Consider the following 19,794-nt stretch of genomic DNA (forward strand, 5'->3'; position numbering starts at 1 on the left):
GAGCTACTGTGTATAAAAGGCACCAGAGGATAAGAAACATCGGCATAGGTTAAGATGTCTCGGGTTAATATCCACATAATAAATGCCTAAAACAAGCCAAATAAACTAATAATAATAACAATAAAAGGCAATGAACAAGTAATTCATAGACTAAAGTATGAAAGAAACAACCTCTCTAGGGGTCAAAGAAAAGCAAATTAAAACCATAACACATTCTTCTGCATGCTTTATAGATTAACTTCACTTAATTCTAAAAACACTAAATGTGAGTTGGGTACAGAGCCAAAGGAACCTTCCCCGCCAGTGACCAGAGCACAGACTGGCAGTAGCCACCTGGCAGGCCACCTAACACTAGCTAACAAAATGCTAAAAACCAGGCAGTTGGTTAATGGTGATAATTTCACCTCTGGGGATATGCCCTAAGGAAACACAAGAAACCCATTGCTGTATGGCTTGAAATTTGGAAAGAAAAATCAACAAACACTTCAAGTAGCCACAGACCGTGTGATGCCAACGGAAGACAGGGACAGCTCAAAGGAAGGAACTAGGACTATCTGTACCAGAAGGAATCTCACGAAAACAGAATGTTGGATTCCCACCCCTTGGAGCTGCAGCAGGATATGGTCTCTATGCTGTTTAAAATATCAGTGAGCCACGCTGTGTGTTGTTGCAGACCCTTAGCAAGGGAGAGCAAGGTAATGAGAGAGTGGGAATCAAGTCCTTACAGGCAAGGATTAGTTCCTCAGGGGTGGACACAAGGACCTGATGGATGGGCTTTGCTTTGTTTTATAGCTCAGGCTAGCCTGGAACTCGTTATGTAACCCAGACTGGCCCTGAGCTTGTGACAATCCTGCCCTGATCTAAGTGCTGGGATTACAGGTGTTTACCACCACACCCAACTTGAAACACTTCGTTTCTATCTTTATTTTCCCATTTTTGTGTGTGTGTGTGTAGGTGTTTGATGTTTTAAATATGTGTATGTTGGGAGGGTGTGAGCACACGCGTGCAGGTCCCACGGAGCCCAGAAGAAGGCATCAGATCCCCTAGAGCTGGAGTTACAAGTGGTTGTGAGCTGTCCAACATGGGTATTGGGAACTGAATCAGGGTCCTCTGTAAGAGCGGTTTGTGTATATGCTTTTAACTGCAGAGCAATCTCTCTAGTCCAACAACTCTTATTCTTGATGATCAATATCCCGAGGATTCTGCCCTCATAATTTTTCTGACCCTAAACTCAGTTCCCCTCACCCTCAGTTATCCCAGAGAGATTAAGGAAGCTGCTTCCCAGCCCCTCCTCAGGGGGTCAAGGTCCAAAAAAGAACTTTCCAGTGGCATTGATAAGCTCCAAGACAGAAGAACCTCTAACTACTGAGACTTTGCTAAAATCATGCTGAACTATCGATTATTATCTGTTTGGTGGATGTGACTTCTTGGAATTCCCCATCATCTTATCACCCACCGTTACAACTCGTATGTGTGTGTGTGTGTGTGCACGTGTGCGTGCAAATTTTTGGTGTGCACAGTTACACGGTGGAGACTAGACTGAACACACAGTGTTTCAACCTATCTTTTCAACCTCCTGTTTTCCAGGAAGTCCTAGAAACCAGAACCCCCCCCCCCCGCCACTCCCCACCCATTGCTTCCGTTGCTTTGGCTTGGATTGGCTTGGAATTCCTCTCCTTGGGAACCGAGCACAGGGTAGCCCCCTCCCTCCCAGACTTGAGCTCTCCTTACCTGAAGCCAACAAGGATGGCTGAGGCAATGACCAAGGCGGAGAAGGAAAGTGCGTATCCCACAGTATAGATAATGTACAGCGACAGTAGCTGTTCCTCGGGGGAGTTCTGCGTACACAGAAGGACACAAGGATGTGTGCATGCCCCGTGAGCCTCCTTCTCCCATAACCTTCATTCCAGGTCCAGGGACTGAGGTGACCTCGGGCCCGACTTGAGATCCACAATCAAGAAAGAAAATGACCTGCGGAAGTGGTCCAGAGATGTTTACAACCTGGCTCCAAGGTGAGCACACATCACCTTTGGCCAGACAGCAGATGTGCAGAGTCACCCGAAGCAGGGGGACAGATATGACAATGGCCAGCCCCGCTCAAAGCCTAGAGTCTCTGCTCCCATGGAGCAGACACCCAGATGCCCCTTCCCAGGCTCAGAACCCGTCAGCTCACTCTCTCCCCTCGCTTGGACTCTTCACACTCCGACAGGTCCCTCCAGGGCAGGCTGGAGTTGTCCTTGTGTAGCCAGAGACCCTCAGCTGTGCAGAACCGGTACACATGGCCCTGAAGTACTAGAGGAGAGAGACATGGCAGCTGAGGCTCAGCCTAGAAATGAGCAGGCCACCCACTGTTGCCCTTATCCTTTCCTCTCGGGGAGACCCTGCTCCATTAGAGCTGACCCTTAGTAACGGGCACACCTCTGTGTTCATACACACACATGCATACACACACGCATGCACGCACACAGACAAGCATATGCATGCAGGCATGCACACACACATGCACCATGATGGTCCAGGTAGATGACAAGAGATCACACAGCAAGGATCACCCAGTCACCCTCAGCTGTGCCTCTTAGCCCCCCCAGGGACACAGTTGAATGAACCCACAGCTTTTAGACAAGATATCTATGTCTTATCCCCAGCTTCAAATCACAGTATTGACAAGGTCTGATGCCGAGCAGAGGGGACTCTGCCAATCACAATCACCCGCTATGATTTCTGATATTCCAGACACAGTCCTTCACCCTCCTGCATTCTTTTTGGGGAACAGTTAGTTCTAAGAGCAAAGATGGTACTGAACTTATAAGAACAGAATTAAAGCAACCTCTACCTTAGGGAGCCCCAGTCTGAGGAGACATGGCCTGTCCTCAGGGAGCCCCAATCTGGGGAGACATGGCCTGCCATCAGGGAGCTCCAGTCTGAGGAGACGTGGCCTGCCATCAGGGAGTCCATCTGAGGAGATTCAGACTTCCTCTCAAAGGCCTCTAAAAGGAGCATAAAGTCTCATGGTGCCATCATAACCATTGCTCTTGGAAATTTTCCCTTCAGACTGGGAGACAAGGCTTGCTCCTTCACGTAACCCCTAGTCCTGTGTCCAAGAAGGAAACTGCTCTTTGAGTCCCTAACCTGTGAGAGAAGGCAACCAACAACCCAGGCCCTGCCCTCATGCAGCTCCCAGAGAAGAACGGTGAAAAGGGAAATCAAGGGGGAAGCGACACAGGCTCCACAGAGCTGGGAGTGGGCTGTCAGCTGTGGTCTTCATAGCCACTTGACTATCGGGGTGCTGGGGCAGTCCCCACCATACCCCTACTACGGACCTGTGGACCTGTCTAGGGAGATGAGGAAGAGGAGTGGCTTTTGACCCAAGACGCCATGTAAGAGCAGCAGAGAGCTCTATTCATCTAGGAAATGCCTCACTCGCTATCTTCCTGCAGGAGAACTTAAATCTTTCACCAGGGCCAAGAAACAGGGTGGGGGTAGGGCTGGGGACCAAGAGGTTGCAGGAGGTGGGATTAGCGCAGGAAAGTGAGGAGGGCAGCAGAAGCCAGGGACTGGCTGCAGGTGAGTTAGATTCTGTAAGACTAACTTGAATTAGCCGGGTGGATCAGCTGCTGGAGATGCCTGCTATCAAGCCTGCTGTCTTGAGTTCAGTTCCCGGGCCTCACATGCTAAGAGGAAAGAACCAGCTCCCACAAGCTGTCCTCTGACCTCTACATGAAGGTCGCAGCATGTGCCTCCCCTAAATGAGCAAATAGATGGAATAAAATAGTTTAAAGACCAAAAGATTTGAAGGACCGGCTATGGACTATGGGTGGCAGGCAGTGTGAAAAGGAGCCAGGATTGAGGGTGGGGTGGATACAGAAGTCACCAAGAACCCTCAGTGGCCATAGCTGGTCAGGGTTGAAGTGGAGAGATTGTCACTAGGAAGAGGCTGATTAATATGTGTAAATAATGGAGTGGCAGCTGCACCCTGTGGGACGTGCCCCCAAGGGACACTCTCCCCAGGAGCAGCCTTGGCACAGAAACCAATCTCCCAAACCATTGTTATGTGCAGGGAGCCTCCCTGTTGGTCCTGTGAGAGCCTCTTGCAGTGGGGTCATGCACCTGCCAATCAGTCCTTATTCCTAACACCAGCTCTGCCACTCAGCACCCAGTGTGGGCAGTCCTCACACCCTTCTCCCTCTTCTCTCCTCCCTTCATGAACAGCCTGAGGCGGGTATCTCTCCAGGAAAGATGGTATCCGAGCAAATCATCTTTGGAGTGTGAGTGCTGTGAGAGGAGCCTGCACAGATGCGTGCATGTGCAGGGACGTGTGTGTGTATGTGTGTGTGAGTGTGTACGTGCACATGCACATGCACGCATGGAGGCCAGAAGTTGATGGTGGAGGCCAGGTGTCTCCCCCACAACTGCCTGACTTCTTGGACTGGGTTTTTCATTGAACCTGGAGCAGACTAGCTGGACAGCCAGCCCCTCCCCTGTGCAGACACACCCCACCACACCTAGCCTTTTACATGGTGCTGGGGATCTAAATTCGGGGCCTCCTGCTTGCACTCAAGCACGTGATCAGCTAAATTATCTCCTCAGTCGGAAACTTGCATTTTCAGTGACGTTAACAGAACCCCGAGAATCTAATAGCAGCTCTGCCACTGATGGTGGCTTGGCCACTGACGGCAGTTTGGCTAGTGGCTAGTAGTGTGTTGAGCCCCAGAAGCATCTCTAGGGACTTAACAAATAGTTGGGTACATATAAAGGGAGGAGAGGGCAGGTACATGGCCTCATTTAGGATCTTGAAGGGCTACCCTCAGGTTCCCAAATGGTTTTCTTATCTGTTGCATGGATGCTTAAAATTCCTTAATGGGAGTCCAATCTTCTGGTAGATAACAAAGCCTGTCTTAGGCTGAAGATAGACCCCAAGAAGGGTGATGGGGACCTGGGTCTAACTTTGTGGGAATGACATTGGTATCAGAGCCTACTCTTCAGTCCAAATGGGAGGAAGTGGGGAGTGGAATGGGGAGAAGGAACCTTGGGAACTAGAAGAAGATAGAAAACACAGCACTAGATTCTTCCTACAGCAGGCACAAACCCCAACATATAGTAGACACTGTACCCTACATGCACTGTGCACACAGTAGGTACTTGTACCCTATATGCACTGTGCACACAGTAGGAACTATACCCTATATGCACTGTGCACACCACAGGAACTGTACCCTACATGCACTGTGCACACAGTAGGAACTATACCCTACATGCACTGTGCACACCACAGGAACTGTACCCTACATGCACTGTGCACACAGTAGGTACTGTACCCTGTATGTACTATGTACACAGGAGGCACTGTACCCTACATGCACCATGCACACAGTAGGTACTGTACCCTGTATGCATTGTGTACACAGGAGGCACTGTACCCTACATGCACCGTGCACACAGTAGGTACTGTACCCTGTATGTATTGTGTACACAGGAGGCACTGTACCCTACATGCACCATGCACACAGTAGGTACTGTACCCTGTATGCACTGTGCACACAGGAGGCACTGTACCCTACATGCATCGTGCACACAGTAGGTACTGTACCCTGTATGCATTGTGCACACAGGAGGCACTGCATCCTACATGCACTGTGCACATAGTAGGCACAGAGCCCTACACATACTGTGCACATAGTAGGCACTGTACAATTGTAGACTTCCTCCCTATACCACTGCATATGTTGTCTCCAAAGGCTGTATTTACTCACAGAATCACGTCTTGAATACCTACTGTATGCCAGCACCTTAGAACATCACAGGCACCTCACCAGGTTAACCATTTCACAGATGAAAGCACCAAGCCTCTGAGTAGCCAAGAGATCTACCTTCTCAAGCCTAGGCAGATAGGAAGATACACAGGTAGGGTTCTAACTCCCAGCTCTCCGCCTCCAGGAGCCAAAACTTAGCAGCCAGAGTTGTGCCAAGAGTCAACCATGGCCAGGTGCCATTTTCCCCTGTCTTTCCCCTGGGTTTGAATTTTCACACATGCCACTGTGGCCCCCAGACAGACTGCATAGCTCTGGGCTCTCTGCTCAGGGCCAGCTTGGGGGCAGGAAAGTAGTGTGTGCACCGATGTGTGCCTTCTTGGCTTAGCGTCAAGAGATCACTGTGTCCCAGAGAAGTGCAGTCTACAAATTCATCTGTCAGTTAGCCCTTATTAACATCAAATATTAAAAGCTGCGGCTGGATACTGGCTGAGCCCATGGTCCCCAAATGCCCTTCTTGGCTGAAGGTGGGTGGTCTGGGCAAAGCCCTGCTTATCAGTTCAGCTTTATCTGGCCTGTGAGGAGCTGGCCAATCACAGCCACAGGCTTGGCTTGGTCTAGTCAATACGAGGAGACAACCAGGCGGCCACATGCCAGGAGGCCCAGGCATATTTCATTAAGTCAGCCCCTGGTGCTGGAAATAAAACCCCCAATTAAACACTTCGCCTCCCGGAAGCTGCCACGGCGTCTGTAATCAAGCTAACAGCCACCCTTCCACGTGGACGGCGGGCACTCAAAGTGGTGGAGAGCTGCTCACGAATCTATTAGCTCCTGCACCCTGGCAACAGAGGTGGCCGGCAAGGGCCGGGGGGCCCCCATTTTGCAGATGGAGATGCTGAAGGTCAGCGAGGCTGGCATCCCTCCCAAACATGACAGGATGGGGCAGGGTCAAAGGCAGGGGCCAGCTCTGGGTGGGGGTAGAAAGAAACTTGGAGCATCGGGGCTTAACAAGAGAACAGGTTCAGAAGTCCAGACCCAATTGCAAAACCTGGTTCCCACTCTTAATCAGCTACAGCACTTTGGGAGAATTACATCACTTCCCCGGCTCTCCGCTTCCTCATCTGTAAAATGAAACCCATTCCTAAGAGAATATGCAGGACACAAAGTCACAGCAGAGGCCTTGCTACCTCCCCCAGCGCTGCAAGGCCAGAGCTCCTGTGAGACCCAGCTTGGGCCTCAGTCTCCCCTTGGTAACCCTGGCTTGCTCTCCAAGCTCCCAGGCTCAGCATTACTCAGGGGAGGCGACCTGTCAAGAGTTTCTAAGACTTTGAGTGATAGCCTATTTTAAAAGCATTTTATGGCCCTCATATAATTAGAACTAAGCTAACAAACAGGTAGGAACCTGGAGAGGGGTGCCTAATGAGGTTGGGATGATGTGGAAGGCGTGGGTCCCTGCGGGAGTGAATGGGGCTGCCCAAAGGCTCTAACACAGCCAAGAGGCTAGAAGGCCTCACTGACCTTCCAAGACTCACCCTTCCCGTCCTGTGTGGACCAGACTCTTCCTCCCACCCTTCCTCTCGCTACCCCTCTACCTCTGTCCTTTCTACACCATCTGGAGCCCCGAGACCACAATGACAAGGATCAGACTGTACGGCCTTGAAGGGACCCTGTGCACCTCTGAGGCCTGGGATCTTGACCTGTGTCCCACGTGCCCTCTGAGCATCAGCTCTCCTCCTTCTGCCTACGCCTGTTCTCCCAGCCTGGTCCCAATGTCACCTGTCCTGATGTCACAGACCAGGAAAAAGACACCTCTGATTTCCCCTACCTGCCTCTGCTTGGGCCGTAAAGCTGACCCCTCCAACTCCATGCAATCCCCCTGCGGATGTCACACAAGCGTGCCCTAGCTCCTGACAAGGACTTAGCTCGGCTATGGCCATGGTTTGAATTCTTCATGAGGCCACCCACTCCTCTGCCTCGCTCTGAACCCCAGAAGGCTGACTCCCTCCGTGTTATACCACACAATTCCTGCCCTCCATCCTGGGTTTAGTCAACAGGAGACACCGGCAAAAACACCAGGAGGAGAGAGAAAGAATCTGGGCATGGCTCTTTCACCCCTATCCTGATGGCATCTAGGGCTCTGGCCATAGCTTCGCCCCTCTGTGGGCACCCTGCTGGTGGTCTCTTTACCCTATCTCCAGTCATCATGGGGACCTCTGACCCCAAGCCTATTCCTTTCTCATCGGGCCTTTGGGGGTGCTCAGCTCTGTCTATTCCAGTGCTTTTATATTTCCCCACCGGGCATGTTTTCTAGAGTACCCGCTAGAGACAACGCCTCTAGCGTTGTCATCTCCCTGTCCCCAGCCCACACTGAGACATCGCCACCAGCTGCTCCCTGAGACGGGCTAAGAAGGCTCCAGAGGTGCCTCCTTCCTTATTCCCCACAGCCCTGGGTGGGGTTAGGGAGCCCCTCCAGTATGGTGATTGCACTGTGTTGAGTCCAGTGGGTGTCTCTGTGGGTTCCCAGCTCAGGAGAGGGGAGGCAGAGCTGGTGATCTGGGTGTCCAAAAAAAAGGAGGGGGGAGTAAATTAGCCTGGTGAGAAGGGAGGGAAGGTGGCTGGCAGGGGGCCTGTGCAGAGGCCGTTATCTTCATGGAGAAAGCAATAAAACCGTGTTCGCTCATAAACGGGCACCACCAGGACCTATTTCCTGCTCAAATAAAATTAAAGGTGATGGATGGAGCCGCAAGAGCAGGCAGAGCTGGGGGCGCTTAGTGCTGAGTGATAGGCTCTGTCCCACGCCTGGCTCCCCGGGGTCTAGGGGCTCAGCCAGGATGCCCAAGCAGAGGTCCCAAATCTTCGAGGCAGCGAACGTGTGTGCCGTGCAGGAAGTTGCTAAGGGACCGAGGGCGGCTAGGAAAAATGAATGGACTTGGTTTTACCCCAAGGATCTCCAATCCTCTCCCATCCACATCACTTGGCTCCATCCCAGCTCCCAAATGAGCAAAGAGACCAGAGCACAGAGAGGTCTAGGAATTGCTCCTGACCACACAGCCCCTGGGGTGGTCAACAAGCAGAGCCACGGGGCTTGCCTGTCTCAGAGGGAAAGGGCAGGATGGCTTTGCCCTTACTAATGTGTATCCAGCGGATGGAGGTCTTTCAGGCCACTCACCTGTCTCCAGACCCAAAGTCGCAGGCACATGCAGCCACTGCCCAGCTCCCCAGGAAGCCTGGCTCAACTATTAAACAATGAAATGCAGAGACTAACCCAACCTCCTGGACTGATGCCCGGGTCTGCTAAGCCAAGCTAGCTGTGAGTCTTGGAAAAGCCATGCCATATCTCTGGGCTTCAGCTTCCTCGTCAATGGGAGGGAAAATGGGATTCATTGCCTCCGAGAGTTATGGGCAGGATCGAATGAGTGTCTTGCCTATCAACAGGCAATGTGTGCGGAGGAATTCTGAGTGAAGAGTGGTTGATCCACTTGGAGCCTGCCTTTTGCAGGTCCTGCTTTGTCTAGAGTAGCCCCAGGAGCCTAAGCCCTATCAGACTGTACTTCATGCTAAGGAGAAGTTCTTGTCTGTTCCGCCAGGCCACCTCCTCCAAGAAGACCCCTTTTCATAAGCCTGACCTCAGTCCTATGCTTGCTCGCAGGCTACTTTCTGCTGAGGACAATGGCAGAGAAAAGGGCTAGGTTCTCAGGATTCCGGCAGTCACCACCTCATTTGGGACAAGAGACTTAAACCTCTTGGGACCCCAGTTTCCTCATCTAGGCAAGCACATCCCCCAGGCAGCAGTTAGTCCAGGACAGAACGGTTAGATATTCGCTAAGTACTGGCCATCATTAACTTATGAGATCTCTTTTTGCTGGGCTGGGCAAATGGTTCAGTCTGTAAAGTGTTTGCCATGTGACATGAGAACGTCAGCTGAGTCCCACAGCATCCATGGGAGAAGTAGGGCGGGCTAGCACGTGCCACTGGCAGATTCCCCAGGATGCGTTAACAAAGGAGGACAATCTGCTAGGGCAACCCGAAGTTGACCTCCAGTCTCTACATGGAGGACCGTACTCGTGGACCCCATCATGCACCTCCACACAAATGAACACACACACACACACACACACACACACACGTGTCTGAGACTTCTTGCAGCATTAACGCTTGTCCCCATTATGTCCCACAGACCCTTGATGGGAACTGGGATGAAGCAATAGGCATATAAATTAACACACTGCAGCCAAGGGCACCCTGGCCCTCTGGATGGCTCTATGGGAAGAGAATCCCACCAGTTCATACTTTCCCCAGTGTAGTCTCCCCTGGAGGCAGCAGTGGGCTGGACAAGGTCTGAGGGGCCAGCCCAACATGCCCTTGAGCACTGCTGCCCATGAACCTTTAAAAGAGTCAGGAAGAGCTGAGGTGTCAACTCTAGGACACACGCACACACACCAGGCAATGACACTACTTGGGTATCTTCTTCCTTCTTCCTATCCCCCGTATCCTCCCTCCTACTTCCTTTGTTGACCGCTAGGTCAGAAGGGTCTCATTTCTGTCTTAAGCTGTATCCCACCCCTGCCTGCACAAGCATCAGACGCAAGACACCAGGCAGTTCTGACACCTGCCACTGTTGGCTATCCAACCACCATCAAAGGGTGCTCCACCCTCCATGGGGCCTGAGGACATTCTGGGCTGCAGGAACTGGGTCCCAGAAGAAGAGAGACCTTGTTCCATCCTGCCCCAAAGCCCTCGGAACAGGGAAGGGGACACTCACCACTGCTGGCCCAGGGCAGATACCAGGGGCAGCTGACATTCACGAAGGAACCTGGGGGCCCGTCTGGCCAGCAGGCATAGTCATCAAAGGTTCGGTTGCAGAAGAGGCCTGTAGAGACAGCAGAGCAGTCCTTGAGTCCTAGGCTATCACCTATTCTTCCTTCCTATCTTCTTCCCAACCATGGGAAGCTGCTCCCCCAACTTGTGCTGAGCGATCACTGGGCGCTGAGCACTCTTCCCACAGGGCTCACTGGATGAGAAGCACTCTCCCCACACAGGACTCACTGGATGAGGAGCACTCTCCCCACAGGGCTCACTGGATGAGAAGCACTCTCCCCACAGGGCTCACTGGATGAGGAGCACTCTCCCCACAGGGCTCACTGGATGAGGAGCACTCCCCACAGGGCTCACTGGATGAGAAGCACTCTCCCCACACAGGGCTCACTGGATGAGAAGCACTCTCCACAGGGCTCACTGGATGAGGAGCACTCCCCACACAGGGCTCACTGGATGAGGAGCACTCCCCACACAGGACTCACTGGATGAAGAGCACTCTCCCCACAGGGCTCACTGGATGAGGAGCACTCCCCACACAGGACTCACTGGATGAGGAGCACTCTCCCCACAGGGCTCACTGGATGAGGAGCACTCCCCACAGGGCTCACTGGATAAGGAGCACTCCCCACAGGGCTCACTGGATGAGAAGCACTCTCCCCACAGGGCTCACTGGATGAGGAGCACTCTCCTCACAGGGCCCACTGGATGAGGAGCACTCCCCACACAGGGTTCACTGGATGCTGAACACCCTATCCACGGGGTAGGGACCAAGGAGGGACCCTGTTACTTGTCAGAGGCAGGACCTTAAGCAAGTTCCTTAACAACTCTATGTCCTTGGTGGGATGAAGGCATCCCTGGTCCACAGAGCTTTGTTATAATGTGTTATGTAGAAGAAGGACTACAGTAAGGGCTCAACAGACATCTATCAGCCACTTGTGAGCTGTTCTTCACAGATGGGAGGGAAACCTTCCCCACATTGCTGTGATGATTAGGATTTGAACCCAAGTCCAGCTGGCTCCAACTATCTTTAAACCACCCTAGAAACTCCCCAAAAGATTTACTCCTGCTGGCTCAGTTGGCAGAATGTGTGTCTAACATACATAAAGCCCTGAGTTCAGCTCTCAACCCAGCATAAGTCAGATGTAGTGGTCCACGGGCAGGGTATGCCGATGCTTGGGAGGTAGAGGTGGGAGCTAAGGAGTTAAAAGGCATTCAGGGCTACACAGTAAGCTAGAAGCTAGCCTGAGCTACATGAGATCTTGTCTCAAAAAAAACAAAGATGGGCTTGAATAAATGTGTCTGTTGGGCTTTCAATCTATATACACAGTTAAGGAGGGGCAGAGGAGGACACAGAATGGAAAGAGGGGTCTCCGCTCGAGAGGTAAAAGACAGTAAGAAAATAGTACCCGCAAAGCTGCCTGCAGGAAAACTGGTGGGAAGGGGGCAGGAAGGCGCTTCATTGAAGACACAGTGTGGTCACCAGGAGAGAGGCCCAGCAGACAGCATTAGAGATCATCGAAGCCTGCCTGGAGCTGTGCGGAGTGCAGGGTACAGGTGTGAGGGCTCACCCGGACTCACCTGTGGCCAGAGGCGGTGCTTCAGTGAGGAATCGCTGGCACTGGCGTCGGTACTCCCGCCATTTCTGCACTGTCTCCGAGAGGGACACTGTGGCGCCCTAAAAGGGGAAGCAGAAATGGAGGCCTCGTGGCTCCAGCAGCCCCTTCCAGTCCTAGTTACCTCATCCCAGTCTCTTGGTTTTTTAATCTCCAGGGGACCGAAGCCCACCAGTGACTGCCACTCTAAGGATCCAGGCAGAACCTTTTGGTGTGGCTATCCCACCCAGGGGACTGTGTAAGGCTGACGTGTAGAAGTCCCCAGCAAGTGTCTAAAGGATGGATACTTAAGGAGGTGGGGTGAAGGAGAGGGCAGAGGGAGACTGTGACTCATTTGTGGTCCCATCTGCCCTTCATCTCCCCTCAGCAAGGAGAGACTTCCTGAGGGACAGGGCTGCATCATAGCCTGGGGCTCCTCCTCTCCTGGTGTTTGGCCATGTAGGAGCTGTCTTGCTTCCGACCATTCTAGGAGAGTCAAGAGAAGACTCCATCAAAGGCAAACAAGCATCTCGGGAAGCAGAGCTAAGGCTGGTACACAGAGCCACCTAGCTCAGTGGCTAACCTGCAACACCCAGGGATGCATGACACCCAAGGACGCAGGATGTCGTCACTCTGAGGGCTTATAAAGGGGTAGAATTATCACCCACTCCCCCTGCCAGACTCAATCGCGGCCAGCCGTAGGAGGGCCACAGACCTTCCCATGCCCCAGTGTCTAACACGATGCAGATCTGATGTGCAGCTTGGCTTCTAAGCCTCAGGAGGATAAGGGGTGCTAAGGGAAGGGTGGAGACAGAAAGGTCCAGAACCCTGAAGTTGTGCCTGCACTGGGAGATGTCCTCCTGCCTGCGACAGAGGGATAGAACCTAAATAAGTTCAACAGCACTGTTTTTTGAGCTCCAACAGACCCTCTCCACTGAGCCAGCCCCCCCCTGCATATTTCTGAGTGCCCCCTTTAGCCAGCCTTGAGCTGAAGTGCCTTTTAATTTTTTTTCACAAACAGCCTTACAGATTATAAATATTACCCATTTAGAAGTGATAGATGTCAAGATGAACAAAAAGCCCCTTGCATTAAAGCTAGGATTTATACACAATTAAATTTGCATATGAGTGCATGCATGTGTATGGGTGAACACAAAGAGCACACGTGTGCATCGTGAATGTGGGAGTCAGAGGGCAGCCAGTGGGAGTTGGTTCTCTCCTTCCAACCACGTGGGGTTCTGGGGACCAAACTCATTGTCAGACTTGCTAGGAAACACCAAATGAGCCTTCTCTCTAGCCCAGAAGTTCACTTTAAACCACAAGATGCACACAGGTGCTGACATGAAATGGCTGATTTTCAGGTGCCTGACCCCCAAAACTCCAGTGCACCTCCACCCCCCACCTCCCACCCTCCACCCCCGACACACACACAACAGATCTGATGTCTGGGTGAGCTTGCCCTGGTTTGAGCAGAGTCCTAGTTCCTATGACATCACCACAAAACAACACACAGTGACATGTGCTTGTTCCTACTGACACGGAAAGTTCCAGAAACAGGAGGAGGTCAAGCTTGCTCTGAATGCCACCAGCATCTCTGGAGGAAGTGTGCTGGTGATCCTGCCCTGATGGACATGCTCTTCTAGGAGCAAAGGTCAGCAGCATTTGTTTGGAGAATAAAAAGAAAAGAAAAAAGGAAATCGAATGTGCCGGCAGCAAAGGTGGTTTGTGACTGAAGCCACTGCTGAGGGGTGGCAGAGTCATCGGACTAAATCACGGTGGACTAGGGCTACCTCCCTACGGCCTTTCCTATTTCCCTCCTCCTCTGTTCTCATTGTCCTGAAGGCAGTGGCACAGGTGAGGGCAGGCAACAAGGGGAGGAATCCCACAATGTCTGCTCTTAGTAGAAGTGGCAGAAAGCAGGGTCATTGCTGGGAACTGGGGCAGCAGGTGTGTCTAACCAGGGAGTGAGAGGAGACCCAAGGAACCAGCATCTCCCAGTGGAGAGGAAGGGCTGGAGGCTGGAAACAGGACCTTGAGAGCTGCAAAGAGGCTTTGACTTGGACAATAACTAGGAGCAGAGCAAAGACATGAAACTTCACTTTAGACCGGGGCTCTGTTAAGACAGGACTTTGATTCACCTCACCCTGCCCCCATAGTGGCATTTCATTTGTATTTTAATAAATAAAGCTTGCCTGAAGATCAGAAAAGTAAAACAGCCATACTATACTGGCCAGACTTACAGACCAGGTAGTGATAAGACACACTTTTAATCCCAGTAGCCACACTAGTTTGCCATAGAAACCAGGCAGTAATGATGCATGCCCTTAATCCCAGAACGAGAGAGGATTATAAAATGGGAGGAGACAGCTCTCAGTCTCAATCTCATTCTGAGATTCCTGGAGGCAGGATCGTCATTTTAGGACTGAAATCGAGGTAAGAATCAGTGGCTGGCTGCTTTGCTTTTCTGGTCTTCAGGTTGAATGTCAACATCTGTATCTGAACTTTTATTACTCGTGCAACACTCCCCCCCCCCCCGAAGTCACAGAGTGTCCACTGTAGACAGCGGTGTGTAGAGAAGGCGGTGGGTGGACCCTGTCATGAGAGTCCCGCCCACAGAGATGACCAGGGCAATTCCTGGGCAAAGAGAATGGTAGTAGAGATAGGATCTGGGATAAGCCTGGTTGAGACTGGAGCTGCTGGGTGCAACAGGCCCTGGAGCCCAGGGGACAAAGAGGACAGTGGACAGTGAGGAGCTCCAGTTTGGGGGTCAGATCTGTACTTGGTCCTGCAGCTCTCCCATTATTCAGGTCTGTGACCTTGCACATATTTAAGTTTCTAGCCTCAGCTTGCTTGTGTGAAAAGGAGCAACAAGAGTCCATGCGTCAAGAGCCGTGACAGCTAAGCTGCTGTTGACAATGGCCCCTGGCACATGGAAGAGGCTGGTCCTGAGGATTCCAGTGTGTAGAAGACAGGCTGGAACCCCAAACCTGGCTTCCTGGATCTGGGGGTCTTCCTTCTAAATTCAATAAATTCTCAGAAGGGAGAAACTAACATGGCTGTCCCAGGGCAGGGACGCTGGTTAGGACAACAGGTCGGAAGTCTCAGGGGTCAGGACATGCTAGGATTTCCAAGGACCAGCACTTCTGGAGTACTTGAAAAATAGATGGACTGATGCCAAAGTGGAAGGGACAGTCAGGAGGGGACGTCCCTAGGAGAAGTAGCAAGAGATGCAGAACGGAACACCAAGGAGCTCAGAGCCTGCAGACAGTGCTCACCATCTGCTCCGTCCACAGCCTGCATCCTGGCACAGGGCACCCACCTCAACGCCGCAGGCTCAGCATGAGCGTGTGCACCAGGGCTTCTCCTTTGCTGGGAACCATTGGGTTGAGGTGTAGGAGAAAAGAGGGCTCAGTCTCACCTGACCACTGAAGAGGGAGGAAGGAGAGAGTTGGGGGCCCTCAGAAGGAGCAAAGAGGGCTAAAGTCCCCAAGGGTTAGCCCTGCAGATTTTCTGCCTTTTCCTCCTGGGACGGCACACTTTTCTTCTGGTCCCTCTCAGAGCCTGGATCACGCTTCCATTTGCTGAGCCCTGAATTTTTGTGTCCATGTTTTGTTTCCTTAAGGTCCTTCCTGAGGTAGCTGAGGAAAGCGGCAGGGCAAGGCAAGCTGCAGGCATCGTCAGACTCAGGTACCTTCTCAGATATACACTGTCACACGCCAATACCCCGCAAACCCTCAGGGATGTTCCCAGTGCTGAGACCCCGACATGGAGTCTTCTATTCCCACAACATCACGCACAGACTGCCAGGCACAAAGGCACATGCTAAAACACTGACCAACACACACACACACACACACACACACCTGACCCACGCAACCACACACATAAACACTGGCACAAGCACGGTACCTCTCTCCTACTTGAACACACATCAGAAGATCATCCCACTCACTCATCCGGCTGGTTTAGCAATCCCATACCCTCCCCAAAACACAGTATAACAGGCAAGATACCCTCCCCGTTCTCGTGGACACGTGATTATATGCTGATGTGTTGCTGTATATATGGTGACTCTCATCCAGGCTGTCCTGAACAAACACACCGAGAAACGGGCTTGTACACCTTGCATACCTATCTCCCAATCTACCTCACATGCATCTCTGTCTCTCTGTCTCTCTCTGTGTGTCTCTCTCTTTCTCTCTCTCTCTCACACACACACGCATACACACACACACACACACACACACACAAAATTCACCGAAGGACAGGTGCAGTAAATGAAGGACCTGCTTTTCCTCAGACCAGGCACTGGAGGACAGGATGTGTTGTGGTTTCTTGGCTGCTCCTGGCAGGCCCTATGCCGGGTCCCTGTCTGGAAGGAAGCCCAACCAGGGACAAAGTCCACCCAGGCCAAGCCGTAGCCTCAGCCTCCACTGCCCTTTGCTGGAGTGCAGAGGCCAGGAGCTTCCAACAATCCTGCTCCAGGCTCTATTCTGCAGCCTGGGGAAAGGCCAGGTTCCATAGGACAGCTCTCCCAGAGGCCTCAAGCTGCCATTTCAATCAATGCTTTACTCCCCTCGTGTCCCTCCATCCCCCCAATAACAGATCCTGCGGTCCCTGTTTTGCCGATAAGAAAACTGGGGTTTGGGATCATTAAGGGTCCTGCTGAAGAGATAAGATTAGGGCTGACACCAGAACCCAGTTCCATCTGGTTGGAACTTCAAGTGTCAAAGTTCTGCCCATCTTTTCGGTAGCCCAGCTCCCCTGTGGAAGGTCCCTGGGTAGAAAGGAACAAGGAAGAGGAGTGATCCTTCCCAGAAACCATGCTCAAGTAGCCCAGGTCACATTTTTCAGAACTCAGGTCAGCCATCCCTCATCTTGCAAGGAAGTGTAACTTCTGACATCACCAGACCTGCTCCCTCATCCTTCCCGCCCCCACCCCAGGAGGAAGGTGTGAGCAGAGAGCTGGGGCCTACAAGCTTTGTTTCCCTGTTCCTAAGCTGCTGGACCATATTGCCTAGGGAACCCTGTTTCTAAGCACTCACCTCGCCATGAGTGACATGAAGGGAGACATTCTAATCTTGCTGACCTCACTGACAGAGTGTAAACCACAAGATTTCCTTTCAAGTCTCCTGTGTGTTCATGAGGTTATGTCGGAATGATTGCAATCTAACCTCAAAGCAGCCTGCCACCCAGCCCTCTGCTGCAGTGGGAGATGTCAGTGCCCCCATAGCAAGGGTGCCCCATCCAAAGCACCAGCATGCCTCTTTGCTGGCTGCCTGATTTTTCTGCCACCCAGGTTCTGCTATGAACCAAGGCTGCAAAGTAACACAATGGAAGGAGGTTCAGGGAGCCTAACACTTCTGGGCAAGGGGGTTTAGGGGAGAAGATGGGCAGGCCCCAAGTTTAGCCCTCTCTGCTCCCTTCTCCCCAACCTGATCTTCAAACTTGGCCTGCAGCAGCCTTGGAGCAGGAAGCTCCCTGCTCCCCACTTTTCAGGCTCCTGAGAGGGAACTCAGCAGTGGATCTGCAGTTGTGGCACTGGAAAGATCCTAATGTCACCAGGAAAGCCATGGCCTCTGGGGGAACCATGAGGATGGTGCCAGGGCCTGGGGAAGATGTCTCTTGGGATCAGCTGCCCCTGGAGAACAGGGGGAGGAAGAGAGAGGATTCAGCTGGAAAGGGACTTGAGGGCTGAAACAGTGCTGGCATCTTCCTGGGAAGGCACATCTGCTCACAACTGGATTCTCAGCCAAGGTAAAGTTTGCCCCTCTCCTATTTCAGACCAAGTTCAAGCCTATGGCCCACTCCCCAAAGGTTTCAGTCCTTTAGGTCTGGCTGTGGACACAGATGATGGGAAAGTATTAATTATATAGGACACTGCACAGGCCTGGCCCTCTTCTGCTCTGGGGTGTCCTGGCACTTCTGAACAACCACCCTCCCCTCAAGCAGCTGACCATCACACCCAGGCAGGGCAAGGGCCTGGGGCAGGACACACAGGCAGGACAGAGAAAGAGCCCGAGAAGAGTCCTCAAGAGTCCAACTGCAACCTATTCTTTGGGGACACAAGGAGGTAGGATGTTCCTATGCATCCCAGTATGCTTTCTGGTGGGTTATTAATCAAAGGGGGCCTGGAATGGGTGTTAGTGGAGCCTGGGTGACTCGGAAGGCGCAGGGAACCTGCTGCATGCTTGCTGCAGAGGCTGGGGTGGGGGTGGCAATCCAGTGCCACCTGGGAGGTCATCAGGAAGGACAACAAGCTGCCACTAGCAGGGTCCCTGGGGCTATGAGTCAAAGACTGTAACGAGGGGCCAAAAATGGGGGGAAGGAGCTAGGTTTCCACAACCAGGCTTTTTCAGCCCTCCAGAGATTCCTGGGCAACACACACACACACACACACACACACACACACACACGAGAACAGAGAACCCGAGTGTAGGGGGAGGCACCACAGGAGTCCTGGGTACAGAAGGAAGGCAGAGGGCCGGTAGGTTTTGGAAAAAGGAGTTGGAAAAGTGGTTAAGAAGGACAAAGATGCGTCGCAGAAGTCAGGGCAAGGCAACCGCGGGGCAGCTGGTGCCCTGGCAGAGGAGCTGTGGCAGAGAAGTGGGGCGTCTTGTCAGGACGAGCGTAGTCACCTGGTCTCCATTTCCCACCTGGGCCTCCCAACTCCTCAGTCCCTTTCTCCCTTCAACCTTGCACTTCCCCTGTCTGGGGTCCTGGAGTTTCGCTCAAGTCCCCTCCGCTAGCCCCAGCGCCCGCAGAACACCGCAGCATCCCCCTCCCGTTTGCCGCCGGGGTCCCAGGGGCTCACCTGGGGGCGGGGACCGGCCCTGCCCACCGCCCCGAGCAGCAGGAGCGCCAGGCGCAGCAGGCTGGGGGCGCCGGCCATGGCGGGGCGCTCAGGACTGGACCATAGCTGCCACCTGCGGAACCGCGCGCAGCGACTGATCCCTGCCGGGCTGCGGGGGAGGAGTCCGATGTGGGGCCGCCCCGCCTGCCCGCGGGAGGGACCGGGCGGGGTCCCAGACGTCTTCCGCCCGGGTCTCTGGAGGCCGGGGGGCCAGACAAGCCACCAATGTCCCGGGCCAGGAGGTGCCTGACGCTGCGCTCCCTGCAGGCACCACTCAGGTTTAGGAACCGCAGGAGCAGAGCCACCAGCTCTGAGCGCCCGCGGTGCTTGCGCCTGGGCAGCTTGCTGCGACCAGTGGGGCCCGCCTCCCACCCCCGCACCCCATCTCCTGCAGGCTCCCCCTCAACTAAGGAAAGCCACGCCCCCACCAAGTCAGTGTTTCAGAAAGGAAACTGAGGCTGGAAAAAGTGTAGGATTGGTACAAGGTCACTATGTGTACCAGATTTCTCCTGGAAAGAGTATCCCACTGGCTGCTAGTGACTGGGGAAGAAAGATCCACCGAGTGGGGCCACCTACTAACCCCAGTCCACTCCTCATCCCAAGCCCAGCCTTATGGGAAGGCCTGGGAGTCATGACTGTGGGGATTGGGAGAAGATCCAAGCAGGGTCCTGACTGGCATTCTGTGTGCACATCACTGTCTTCCTGCTTTGTGCAGACTCGTGTCTGTCTTTTTCCCTGCCTTTGCCCCTGTCTACAGGACAGGTGGGGAGAATTCAACTCATGA

General features: G+C 53.0%; 1 protein-coding gene across 2 annotated transcripts in view; it reads right to left on the bottom strand.

Moving 5' to 3' along the window:
* Glp1r (glucagon like peptide 1 receptor) overlaps nucleotides 1–19,092 on the bottom strand; it is a 34,756-nt gene extending 15,664 nt beyond the window's left edge. For both annotated transcript variants that reach the window (XM_057752004.1, XM_057752003.1), the window contains exons 1-5: nucleotides 18,972–19,092; nucleotides 12,144–12,240; nucleotides 10,510–10,617; nucleotides 2,174–2,292; nucleotides 1,732–1,838 (exon numbers count right to left, since the gene is read on the bottom strand). In XM_057752004.1, the coding sequence (XP_057607987.1) occupies nucleotides 1,732–1,838; nucleotides 2,174–2,292; nucleotides 10,510–10,617; nucleotides 12,144–12,240; nucleotides 18,972–19,049 (509 nt within the window). In that variant the 5' untranslated portion in view covers nucleotides 19,050–19,092. The remainder of the gene's footprint in view (nucleotides 1–1,731; nucleotides 1,839–2,173; nucleotides 2,293–10,509; nucleotides 10,618–12,143; nucleotides 12,241–18,971) is intronic.
* Nucleotides 19,093–19,794: the final 702 nt, after the last annotated feature.

This window comes from Chionomys nivalis, chromosome 19 (genome assembly GCF_950005125.1).
Source record: "Chionomys nivalis chromosome 19, mChiNiv1.1, whole genome shotgun sequence".
Lineage (NCBI taxonomy): Eukaryota > Metazoa > Chordata > Mammalia > Rodentia > Cricetidae > Chionomys > Chionomys nivalis.